This window comes from Coffea eugenioides, chromosome 5 (assembly GCF_003713205.1).
Source record: "Coffea eugenioides isolate CCC68of chromosome 5, Ceug_1.0, whole genome shotgun sequence".
NCBI classification, from domain to species: domain Eukaryota; kingdom Viridiplantae; phylum Streptophyta; class Magnoliopsida; order Gentianales; family Rubiaceae; genus Coffea; species Coffea eugenioides.
In genome coordinates, this window is record NC_040039.1 from 921,568 (window position 1) to 935,522 (window position 13,955).

At 34.9% G+C, this 13,955-nt stretch overlaps 1 protein-coding gene and 1 non-coding gene across 2 annotated transcripts in view; both read left to right on the forward strand.

The window, feature by feature from the left end:
• The window catches only part of LOC113770253 (caffeic acid 3-O-methyltransferase-like), a 70,685-nt gene extending 65,035 nt beyond the window's left edge, over positions 1-5,650 (forward strand). The window contains exon 3 of the mRNA XM_027314667.1: positions 5,354-5,650. Coding sequence (XP_027170468.1) covers positions 5,354-5,650 — 297 coding nt within the window. The remainder of the gene's footprint in view (positions 1-5,353) is intronic.
• On the forward strand, positions 2,747-2,853 carry LOC113772634. Its single transcript, XR_003468602.1, has one exon. It is a non-coding gene; the product is annotated as a small nucleolar RNA R71 (small nucleolar RNA).
• Positions 5,651-13,955: the final 8,305 nt, after the last annotated feature.

Below are 13,955 nucleotides of genomic sequence, written 5' to 3' on the forward strand. Positions count from 1 at the left end.
TCTACCTCAATACCTTGTGAAGAAATTTTGTACCCTAAAACAATACTCTCATCACCTATGAAGTGATATTTTTTCCAATTGAGTACAAGGTTTGTTTCTTCACATCTCTACAAAATTATATCTAAATTATTAAGACAATGACCATAAGTAGATCCAAATACAGAAAAGTCGTCCATGAAGATTTCTATGATTTTCTCATTAAAATCAGAGAAAATTGCCATCATGTAACGTTGAAAAGTGGCCGGTGTATTGCACAGTCCAAAAGGCATTCTTTGAAATGCAAAAATGCCGTAAGGACAAGTGAATGTGATTTTCTCTTGATCTTCCAGTGCAATGACTATTTGATTGTATCCTAAAAAACCGTCTAAGAAACAATAAAATTCATATCCAACCAATCTTTCTATCATTTGATCAAGAAAAGGAAGAGGGAAATGATCCTTTCTAGTAGTTGCATTCAGTTTGCTATAATCAATATAGACTCGCCACCCAACCACAACTCTAGAGGGAATCATTTCATCATTTTTACCCGTACTATGGTTATCTCCCCTTTCTTTGGCACTACATGAATAGGAGAAATCCAAACACTATCAGAAATTAGAAAAATTATACCTGCATCTAGCCATTTAAGGATTTCTACTCTTACCACTTCTTTCATGTTTGGATTTAACTTTCTTTGAGTCTCAGCCACCGGTTTAGAGTTTTCTTCCAACAAAATCTTGTGCATACAAATAGTTGGACTAATTCCTTTGATATCAGAAATTGTCCATCCTATAACCTTTAAATGCTTCCTCAAGACACATAAAATCTTGCCTAGTTGTTCTTCATCTAGTGTAGCATTGATAATCACCGGCAATATTTCTTTTTCTCCAAAAAATGCATATTTGAGGTGTTTAGGAAGTGGTTTAAGTTCAAGCCGTGGAGCTTGCTCACACGATGGAGGAGGTAGCCCTTTGCTCAGTCCTAACTCCTCATACGCATTGTTCCTTTTGTAAGGAACCTGTGCCTGCAAAAATTCAGTCATTTCTTCAACTTATTCTTCTTGTAAGCCTACACCATTAAGACAAAATTCAAGAGAATCATCATCAAGATTAACTTGACTCATTTCTATTGCCAGTTCATCACATATATCAACAGAATAAACATGGTTGGTAAAAGAGGGATACTTCTCCACTTTACTCAAATCAACTCCACTTCCTCTTCACTAATTTGGAACTTGAACTTACCACGTTTAATATCTATTATAGTACTTGCAGTGGTCAGAAATGGTCTACCAAGTATAATAGGTACATTGACATCTTCCTCCATATCTAAAATAATAAAATCAACAGGAATAATAAATTTCTGCACTTTAATAAGCATATTCTCCAATATGCTCATTGGATGTCTAATAGACTTGTCAGCTAATTGCAATGAAATCTTAGTAATGTTTTAACTCTTTCAATCCCAATTGCCTAACCACAGTTAAAGGGATCAATGAAACACTCGCACCAAGGTCGCATAGTGCTTTAGAGAATTTTACATTACCAATAGTGCAAGGAACTGTGAAACTCCCCGGATCTTTCAACTTTGGTGGCAATTTATTTTGTATGATGACACTAAATTCTTCCGTTAATGCAATTGTCTCACTATCTACTAACCTTCTTTTCTTAGTCATTATCTCCTTAAGAAACTTTGTGTATGAAGGAATCTGCAAAATAGCATCAACAAAAGGAATGTTAATATGTAATTGTTTAAAAATGTTGACAAATTTATTAAATTCTCTGTCATTTCTCAAAGGCTTCAATCTTTGTGAAAATGGCACCGGTGGAGGAATTGGTGTCGTCTCTACAAATTGTGGCTCGCTTCCTTCCACCTTGTCTTTCCCTTCAATTGACTTGTTATCATCTTCTAACTCACTCAACTGTTTGTTTTCCCTTCTTTCATGTTTTCTCACATTTTCAACTACAGGTGGCTCATCCACTTTCTTACCACTTCGGAGGGTTATGGTCTTCACATACTCTCTTGGGCTCACCTCAGTCTTGTTAGGTAAATCTCCTTGGTTGCGATTGTTAACTGCATTAGCTATTTGTCCTAATTGGACCTCAACATTCCTGTACATATTGGTGAGTTGGTCCATCCTTTCCTCAATTCTTTTAAACCGTTGAGTACTGGCACTAGCTAACTTTTCAATTTTATCATTTGATACATTTGCTAACTTCTCAATTGCCAATTTTCAAGCTGGTTTGGACTCCGGAAGTGGTTGTTTCGGTTGAAAATCCGGTGGATTAATTGGTCTTTCTTGGTTCTCTTGATCTTTCCATTCAAAGTTTGGATGGTTACTTCACCCTGGATTATAGGTATTGGAGTATGGATTATTTTGGGTGGACGGTTGTAATTGTTGAGATATTGAACCTGTTCGTTGCTAGAACACATAGAATCATCATGGTCTCCTCCACAGTTAATACAACAAGCAACAACTACTCCTTGATTAGAACTAGAACCAATTTGCCTGTTAAGCATTTTAACCACATTATCCATCTTTGCACTTAACATATTCAAGATATCTACTTCAAGCATACCTGCAGTTCTCCTTGTATTATCTCGTTCGTTGGTCCATTGGTAGTTATTAGCAGCCATTTTTTCAATCAATTGTTGAGCCTCCTCGGTTGACTTTCCCATCAATGCTCCTCCCGCTGCCGCATGTACATGCGTCTTTGTTGGATAAGTGAGACCATTGTAAAATGTTTGCACTATCAGCCAATCTGGTAAACCATGATGAGGACATTTTCGTTGTAATTTCCGATAACGCTCCCAAACTTTGTACAATGTCTCTCCTTCCTGTTGAGAGAAACTAGTTATATCTATTCAAAATTTAGCAGTTTTTTCAGGTGGAGAGAATTTATTAAGAAAAGTCTTAGCTAATTCAACTCAAGTAGTAAAAGTATTTGAAGGATGAGATTGTAACCAAACCTTGGCCTTGTCCCTTAGCGAAAATGGAAACAATCGAAGTTTAATTGTATCATCACTAACACCATTAAATTTAATTGTATCACAGATTTCAAGAAATGTTGACAAATGAGAATTTGGATCTTCGGTAGCATTACCTCCATATTGAGATTGTTGAACCATTTGAATCAGCGATAGTTTAATTTCAAAATTATTAGCATTTACCGTTGGTCTTGCGATGCTAGTTTGAGATCCTTGTGTCCCCGGTAAAGCAAAATCTCGTAGAGTTCGCCTATTTCGTTCATTTTCCGTCATTTCTTCCTCAAATGGTAAGTCTATCAAAATTTTCTCTATCGGCTACCAAACCTCATGTTCCTCTTGATGCGGTATATGCCTCCTTTGTCTCCGTAGTGTCCTCTCAATTTCTGGATCGAAAGATGCAACTTCTCGATATGTTCGGTGCATACACTACAAATAGAAATAAGAGAAATTATGCAGTTTTAATTGTCAAAAGCTAAATTAATGCAAAATCAACTATAACAACTTAAATAAAAATAATGAAAATATCTAAATTAATACAGATGATTAGACCCTAATATTGCCGCTCCGCGACAACGGCGCCAAAAACTTGACAGAATTTTTATATCAATGCAAGTTTATTTTCGAATTTTACCTGTTAGACTGCAAGTATACATGTCACTTAGTAGTTTTGGGCAAATATCAGGTCGATCCCACAAGGAGCAATTTAAACAAGTACTAGGCCCTAATTTTCTCTATTATTTAGACTTACGATAAATTTGAGCAAGAAGATTATAATGCTATTTTCTACAAATCTGGTTTAATAAATGCTAAACACAAATGGAGAAATTTCACTAAAATTAAATCTAGGGATGTAGATTCCACTTATGGCATAAACAACACAAATGAATAGATTTACCTCTTGTTATTATTCTTGTTTAACCAGAGATTCATTTCCAATATTACCAAATTTCATTCTCATGATAAAATGGCCTAAAGCAATCCAGTTTTCCCTATTTTCATGGTGAAATACTAGTTCTATTCTGTTTTTCTTCATGAAATGCTAGATAATCCACTTAAGTGTACATCTATTTTTATGAACATACAACTCAAGCTCTACTCATGTTTTTCTATTGTTACTACCAATTCTCATTCACTAATAACAACTATAAATATGCTATTGGTGATCAAACAACAACAAGTAATTACAACTGCACAAATAGACAAGTTAATACAAGATACAACAAGTGTAAATCACATTCAATTCATATCATTTAACCATAAGTTTCATCTACTCCCTAGATAAAGAAATTTAGCTACTCATGAATGACATAACAATCAAACTCACAAGTTTATGAATGCAAAACATCATAAAGTACAAGTACAAGAAAGATAGAGAAAAGTTTAGCCAATTAATGGTAAAGCCCTTAAATTTCTGCTATGTCTTGTACAAAATGATTACAAGTGAAGTCTCCAAGTGCTTCTTCAAGAACTTCTAACTAGAGAGAAACTTGTTACAAGAGGAAAGACTCCCTACGTATGGTGATGCCTGGCTCTCCTTGTGTCTCTGCATAAAAGATGGTAGAAAGGTACTTTCTTCTCCTTCATGATTCCAACAACTCAGATTTTGTAAAGAAAGTCAAAAGAAATGTTGTTTTGATTTGTCAATAACTCATTTTGTCTTCCCTTTTGTTGCAGAAGCATATGCCACCGAATTCTCTCACCCAAGATAGCTGGAAAGTTGTGTGAAAAGTGAGAAAAAATAGCTGTGCCACTTGCAGAAGAGAAAGGCAGATCCGAGCTTCGGATCCGAGGGATGAAGAAGGATTCGAGCTTGGATCATCGCGGATCCGAGCTTGGATCATCGCTGATCCAAGGCCTTTTCCATACAGATCCGAGCTCGGATCGTCTGACCTCGCATCCACTGCTCTAGAAGCGCAGACGAGGGCTCGAATCTCTTTTTGTTCACATGGATCCGAGCTCGGATCCCTGGGATCCGTGCTGGTCAATTTTCAATTTTTCACTTCTTTCATTTTTTTTCATTTTTGCTCCTAGTATTCTTGTACTTTTGTCCTCCGGATGATCCTTACATTTTTTTCATATCGTGTATGAATTTCATATATCAATATTCTTTACATTTTCACAAAATTAACGCGTTAATCCACTCATTTATCAAGTTTTGAATATTTAAACAATTATCACCAAAAGAGTTCAAATATGACTTTAATTTTCTCAAAACCTACCAAAAGTTCATGCTAAACTTGTACAAAATGCACGTTAAATATTCACTTATCAGAGTGATCTATAACTCTCAAAATCATAACGTCTATCATTGTCTAATGATGCTTTTGTAAAAGGAGTGCCTTTTGCCTGGAATACTAACAAACAACCTTCATCAATACTTTTGTAGTGGATACTTCAGGATTGGGATGATGATCATTGCTTGAAGTTGCTGAAAAATTGTTACAAGGCTCTACCAGACAATGGAAAGGTAATAGCTGTTGACACAATTCTTCCCGTGATTCCTGATAATAGTTCACGCGACAAAGCTATTTGCCAAACAGATCTTATAGTGGTGACTCAATATAAGGGAGGAATTGAGAGATATGAAACAGAGTTTCTTGCCCTGGCTACTGCTGCTGGATTTAAAGGCATAAGTGTGAAATGTTTTGTATGTAACTTGTTGGTCATGGAGTTCTATAAGTAGATGACTGGTTCATGGGGCATTGTATTTTAAAACCTTAAATGTTGTATGTTGAGTGATTGTTAATGTCATGGTGACCATCTGCAATCTACAGCGAGGAAAAAAACTGCAATATTGATCTCGTAAGAATAAATTTATATATTGTTTTGTTTCCGAATATGATAATTATGATGGAGTTGAGGCACATATGATTGAGTTAGGTGTGGTTGGGTATTGTTACTTTACTTCATCCATAACTTAGTATATTTATGAATTACATTTATGAATTAAATACATTTATGAATTAAATTAGTGTACATGAAAAAAGTTTTTTAATACAACACATTTACATAAAAGTGCACTATCCTACATATTAAGAGTGCCGAACGCTGAGGAATAGTAGAAGTGGCGTCCCCCTAGTGTTCTGCGGCTTCTGTCGGTTCTTTGGTGATTTTGTGCAGCCTTAGGAGATTTCCCTTGCTGCCTGCTTTCTTTTGTTTTTACTGATCTCCCGTTTAGTGTTTCAAACTGGTGCTGCATGTGGGCTTTTATTGCGCCCAAGCCACAATTTGTTCCTGTTTTGCCATGGCTTGAGCCTAATATACATAAAAAAAAACACATGGTGTCTGGTTCTGGATTGACATTACCTTTTTAAGCCATTAGGAAAATAAATTTAGATTAACATTTTAATATGAGCTCCGATCCAAATTTCTTCTATATTAGTCACAAAAAAAAATCTGCTCCAAATTTTTTCTACACTTCTGACAAAAAAAATATAAATGGTCCTTGTGTGGCCACTTCTACAACACTTTTTGCACAAGCTCAAAAAAAAAATTTAGTAAAATTTTGTCCCAAATTCAATTGAATATTTTAATAACAATTTTGTTCAAAGTTCTTCTACATTTTTGGAAAAGAAAAAGACGTATGGTGAGCTTTGTCTACATTCCTAACCAACAATAAATAAATAAATAAAGGGTCCCTTTAGTATCCACTTATATAACACTTTTTGCATTAATTCATTGCTACTATTTTGTGCATCATTGAATTACTTGTGTAAAATAAAAATTTAGTATACTTTTGTTCTAAGTTCTATTGAATATTTTAATACCAATTTTGTTCAAAATTTTTCTATATTACTAAAAAAAGGAAGTATGGTAAGCTTTAATTACTTGTGTATGTTTTAAATAGTCAAAAAGTAATAATAGCAATAGATGATTAAACAAATAGCATATAAAGCAAAATTTATTATTTCTTCCTTGTTACTTTGAGGTTTCCCCTCTTTAAATGGTTTTTTTCCTAACTATTACTTTGTATTAATAAACATCGCTTAAGAAAAATTCCAGGATAAATTTTGTTCCAAATTTTTCTATATTAGTGAAAGATGCTTGGTAAACAAAAATGGTGACCTTTAATTACTTATGTATGCTTTAAATAGCCAAAAAATAATAATAGCAATAGATGAATAGACAAACAACATGATAAGTGACTAATTTAGGTAATAATTGTATGACATTTTATATTATTTTTAGTCACTTTGGTTATATTATTGAAATAAAATGAATCATTTTGGCTATAATTGGTGAAAAATGCTTTTAAGTGATTAAATGAGGTTTTTATCACTTTTTACTTGGATTTTGTGCATTTTGACAGTTTTGACACATTTTCGTATTTCGGCTATAACTTGAGCTACAATGATCGGATTGAGATTATTCTTAAACCAATTTGAAGATAAGAGATAGATCTACAACTTTGGTGAAGACATCTGAATCCAGTTTGAAGGTTTTCTAGGTAAAAAAGCCAAATTATAGTAACTAATTTCTATTGGTCGAAGCTGAAACAAGATAGTGAGCAGTCAAGGGTATTTTGGTCATTTATCAGCCTACACAGATTCAAATGAGGTGATTCTTGATTCAATGGAAAGCTAACTCAAAGGGCTACAAGTTTTATGTTTTGGTCAAGAGCTAAATCAGCTTTTATCATCAAGAAAAGTTCAGTTGAAGTTGACGCAAAATCGGAGCAGAGCTGGAAATTGAACAAAAGTGCACCAAAATGTCACTGTAGCAATCCGGCCGGAATTTGGCCGGATTGTGGTCAGAGAAGGCTGCTCTTTACGCGAAAAACTTAATTTCACCTCCACTAAATCACATGTAATGCTAGACATGTGAGAAATATTATCAACTATAAAAAGGAGGTGTAAGCCTCATTTATTGACTACATTTCATCTTTATATAGCCAAAACTTGCAAGGGAATTAGTAGGGACATATAGGAGAGAAACTTGGGTTTTGCAGAAATGTAGTTATTCTATTTTCTTAGTGTTAGGATAGTTTAGCTAGTTAATTCATCCACTCTTGTATATTGGCTAGATTAGGATGAAGATGGAGATGAAGAAGGAGGAGTTGAAGCTCAAGTGACATGGGTTATCTCTTCTCCAACTCTTTATCTTTTATATTGGATTCTTAAGTATGGTTAATATGCAAGTTCTGGATTTTGTATTTATTATGTGTCTTTAAAGTTTATGCCTTGGTTTTGGTTGAACTTTCTATGATTGTTAGTGTTTATTATTTGGCTATTTGATTGCTATGAATTGAGCAAGTTATTTAGCACTTTAGCTCTTTAAATCATGATTAATCTGGTACCATTGATTGTGATTATCTAAGGTGTTGTTTTTGTAATGAAAATTGAGATTTAACACTGGTTCAAGAAGTGCTAAACATAGGGAGTACACTCACGAGAGTAGAGGTGAACCTATGTGGTTTTAAGTGATTTATTTCATGTAATTTCACAGAAGAAATGAACTTGTAGCTAATTTCATAACCATGAGAATAGGTATGGATTAATTATGAATATAATTGATTCACTACGAAAGTAGGATTCAAATGCATAAGGAAATTACACCATAGTTAGCCAAGATAGTAGTTCTCAATGATCCAAAAATAGCACTTGCATGAGTAGTTAGGGATACCATAACCTAAGGAGCTTTCATTTGTTATTTTGCATAAGTTCAGTAGGTTTCATTTCTTATAATACATTGATAGTTTAAATAATAGAGAAGGTTTAGTAGTGCCGGTAATTGCAATCTTCCTTGTGAGATCGACCCTTAATACCCTATACTCGCTCACGATTCATATACTTGCGATAAATCGCGTGTGGGGTATTTAGGAGTTTATAAATCTAAAACTTGATTAGGATGAGCTTAATGTTATATGTATACCCTACGCCCGTCACAACATATAAAGCAAAATTTATTATTTCCTCCTTGTTTCTTTGAGTTTTTCCCTCCTTAAATGGCTTTTTTCCTAACTATTACTTTGTATTAATAAACATCGCTTAAAGAAAAACATCGCTTTTTTTTGGTATTAGGTTGGTTCTTGCTCGGGGGTATTTTGATTTGCACTAACATGGTTCAAGAATCATCTCAATCCAATCATTGTAGCTCACGATATAGTCGAAATACCACAAGGTGTCAAAACTGAAAAACTTGCATTTCATCCTTTGAGTATTGCGCACTTCATGTCTTCTTTAAATCACTTCAAACCCTCATCAATCATCCAATAATCTTCTCAATTCTCTCCATTTGATAATTGAATCACTAAACCTACAAAAACATGAAGTTTTTATGATTAAAATCCATAGAAATGCAATTTTCACACTTTAAACCATAAAATATATATTTTCACTAGAATCGTAGTTAATTAGTTATAAAACTAAATAAAACACACAAAAACTAACTAATAAAATACACGTAAAACACGTAAAATATCCACTTATCACTAGGAAAGGGTAATTTAAAAAAAGTTTAAAAAAACTAGAAGAAAATTTTTTTTTCGAAACCCTTTTCTTTCCTTCTTTCTTTCTCTTTCTTTTTCTTTCTTCCCTTTCTTTCTTTCTTTCTCTTTTCTTTCTTTCTTTCTTTCTCCCTTCTTTCCCTTTTATCTCCTCTCGGTTGAAACTCACGCTGCCACCCAAAAACCCCCACTGCACACTGCCGCCATAGGCTCTAGCACCCCTCATGATCAGTGCCTAATGCTATGCTAGTAGCTGCCATCGCGCCGGTTCCGCCTCTGACCGCACGCCGTCATTCTCATCATTTTGCTGCCATTGCTTATTGCTATTCATTATCGAAGTGGAGGTATTTGGTATTCGAAAAATCCTAATTCACAATACTATTGACCGCTTGTTTTGGATTGAGGGATATCTGTGTTATAACTGTTGTTTGGTATATTAGAAAAAAAGAGAGAAAACAAAAGAGAAGAGAAAGAGGGTGAAATTTGGTACCAATTTTAATTGTGCTGAATTATTGTTTACGGGTATTTGTCCAGATGACTTGATTTGTATTTGGTTGCATTTATACTTGGGAAAATCTAACTGTTGCTTTTATTTGATGCCTTATTTGGGACACTGTTGAATTTTTTATTGGGCGAATTGCATCTTTCCTGATTGAATTGAGCAACAGTAGTGTCTATTGATGTGATTCTTGATTCGTGGGCATAGTTGTTTGCTCTAGTCTGGGTACCTGATATTTTCGTAGCGGATTTGCTTTTATGCTGATATTCTTCCTTGGTTGACTGTTTGATTGGGTTGGTTCCTACAAAAAAAAAGAGGCTAAGAAACGGTTAGCGTCTAAAACTAAAACTCATAAAGCTCAGTCTACTACCACAGCCCAACCCACAATCCCTGTGAATGAACCTACCCACCATCCATCTTTTTTGGGTGCACGGACATGTCTAAGTAGGGGCAACGGTGTCCATGTTTCTATACCCTCACACTTTAGAGGCCATTTAAATTTCACGAGGGCCGCTAATAAATAGTGATATGCTATGTGTTATGAGAGGCATTCCCTTGTAAATATCTTGACAAGCTTACCATGGGTGCTTTGGATATTCAAGATGAGGTTGAATGGATTTTTGCTGAAATTTGTTACCCTACTTTTGTCGAATTAGTTAGAGAGTTCTATGCTACCTTTGAGTTTGATTAACCCACAAGATACACTGTCGCTACCCCGAATGTGATTTGATTGCATCTGATGGGTTAAGAGTTTTGATTCTCCATTACTTAATTTAATTTGGCCTTTGGGTTTATTAATCAAGAATATGTTGAGTCTAGGAAGTATGCTGAGAGCGCTTGCAACTTTGTAGAATCATTTTTCACTCATTACCCCGATATTTGGAAGGAAATATCAGTTGACAGGAACCGTTACGATCCCACCAGATACAGGAGTTCTTATCTCAAGGATTCAAGTTCTTGTTATGTTCAATGCTTCCTAACTTATAGTTACTCGGGTCGTAAGGATAGTTTCGGTACATTTTTAAGGCTCGAATTTTTCTTTATTTGGTGTATGAAACAGAATATTAAGGTAAATTTAGGTTGTTGGTTAGCTTCTCAATTTAAGACAATCTTGGCTAGGAATAAACCACTTATTCTTGGGTCATATATAACATATTTGGCGGTTCGTTTAGATGTTCTTAATCTGCAGGACCATGAGTTACATTTGGCTTGCGACATGGAATATTTAGATGTGGTCTGTTTGGAGAAAATGGGGGTTGTAGAGAAGGTGGATGGCATCTTCTGACTTACAATTTTGGGGCCTATTCGAGCACCAGCTCAGCGTCCCTCTGCACGTGCATCCCTCTTTTGCTTCTAGAGCTGCCAATGATAAGGCTGGACCTTCTACTTCTGTGCCTCCTATACAGCCATCCTCTGATACTGAGTGGCGACATTTTTGGGCACAAGTCCACCATAAGGACGAGCAGGTGACTAATATTACCAATCAGGTGGCCAAGATGTCCCTACTTCCATATTGATTTCACACCGCCATTCATGCCTGTTCCGTAGTTGCCCAAGGCCCTCAATCACGTGTTCAAGGAAGTTTCATTGTCCTAATTGTTTTCTTTGCTTCATGGCTTCTATTGAGGAGAGTGTTAGATTTAGGTATTGGGGGGGGAAGCTGTGGTATAGTTGGTATTGCTCTTTTTAGATGTTTTTCCTTTTCCTTTTTTGTTATTTGTTATGTTTTTCTTTTATTTTTGCTTTTATTATTGGTTAGCATTTCTATGATTACCAAGGATTGACAATGGTTGGTTAACTCTTATTTTTCTATTGCCAAGTCTTAGTGATAAGAGTATATCAAGTGCAATATGGTTAAATCCAGGAATGTCTCTTTGGTAAATGTCGAAGATTTTGTAACTTTTACAATTTTTAATTAACTTTTCTGGGCATGAGGAATAATCTCTTGGCATTTTTCATGTAAATTGATTCAGTTATTAGTCTTAGTTCTCCATGTTTGAGGAAACGAAGCAGGTTGGTGTTACTTTATGTGATTTCTTGAGTTATTTGGTTGTCTGCTTATGAATAATGTTAATAGTACTCCGCTGGTTATCACTACCTAGTAACCGGGGATTCTTATCAAAAGTATCGATACTCGCATCAAAAAGTAGTGATACCTATAAGTACGTGGTCTTATAGTGATCTGAGTTGAGTAATCAGGCTCCTTCATCTGACAAATATCGAAATTCGCGTCAAAAGGCTTTAATGGCTAAATACTCAACCCGTTCAATTTATATATAATTTTACAAAAAAAAAAAGAGAGAGAAAAAGTTGTGGAAATTGTGTAAGTTTACAGTGATTAAGATAACCTGCCAATCTATGGGTTTATTGTTGAGATTTTGATTAATAGTTGAACCGTTTGCTATCAAATGTTGATCGCACATTTCTATTCTTAGATTAGTTAGCCAGAAATTGGAGAAGTCTGAGGCTTAGAAGCTAACCAAGGGGATATTCCTTGTTCCTTGCCATTAATGCCTTGATGTGTGTTTTCATGGTACTTTGGCAATAGGCAGATGGAGTGATAACCATTGTTGGGAGTTGGTATTAGTTTGTTGCTCTCATGCTTGAGTACAAACATGGTCTAAGTGTGGGGGGAATTGATAGATTGCAATTTTGTAATTAATTTTATAATTCTTTCCCTCTTATTATCTTACCAAATGTGCGTTAACTGGCGTATTCATTTTTGGAAATTTGTACTGTTCGCAGGAAATTGGAACAAAAAGTGGTAAAAAGGTGCAAATTCCTCACTACATTTGCTATTTGGCGCGGCCGCGTCATACTTGAGGCTTAGCGTGTCCAGGAAACTTGGGAATGATGCGTGATATCCAATTGACAATTGGAAGTGCAACGTGGGGCAGCAAATATTTCATCAGTTGATTGTTCAATTCAAATTAATAACAGTAGTTTAGCAAGAATAGGAAACTTACCAATTAGTAGATTTTCTTTCTTTTTGGTTGCGGCTGATTAGTCATTGGAAGAAGTCAATTGAGACAAGGTCTCTTGACTTATCATTTGTTTTTTTAGGAGAGGTCAGCAGCAACAAGGAGGAGACAGACTCACTTGTGTATTTTTTCATCGCATACTACTCTCTCAATTCATCGAAGGATGCCTCCGATTAATTTTGCAATTTTGCGTGAGGTTATTTCAATGGAGATGAACTAAATCTCTTTTTCTAGTCAATGAACAACGGATAACTTGGTTCAACTTAAATTGTGAGATCAACTAATTTGACTTATTCCTATTATTTTCTGGTATTCGTAGATTTCCTACCTTATGCTCTTATGGTTGTTGTATTATCCAATTATCCTGGGCCCGGATTTTAGACTAGTTCAATAACTTAAAACCAATTAGAGTAATTAAATCCGTCATTGTTTAATTATTCTAAACTTGTGGTAACTGGCATGATTGAGTTTGTGTCAGGTAAATACACGGGCTAATTTGAAACAACCCTCGTAGCGCGTTGTTTGGTTGCAACATGGTTTCTCTAATTCTTAAAAATAATTGAGAAATTGAACTCTACGGTCGTACTTAGGGTTATTTTGCAATTAGGGTAATAGCTAACGGTCGTACCTTGGCTGCTGATAATTTAAGGAGAAATTGACCGTCATCGCTTGTTTGGCAGTTATAACTTATTTATCAATTTATAATTGGAATTATTCTTGCATCGATGATCAATTAGGAGAACCATTTCCTAAGTTGCTTCTTGACTAAAGCTTGTCCAATATTATTTGCATTTTTATAATTTTCCATTTAATTTTTAGCTATTCATTATATTCAAGTAGTATAGTTTATTGTCATTCTTATAAAAATCCCCCCATACATTGAATTTGAGGAGAAACGAATTCCCCAATCCCTATAGATTCGACCCTACTTACTACTGTATACAAAATTTATACTTTATTTGAACAGATATTTATTATTGTACAGCCTTGATACCTGTCACCTAACCACAGATTCCTAATTCATGTTTTCAGGTCATCTTGAAATGTAGACGTAACAAATTTT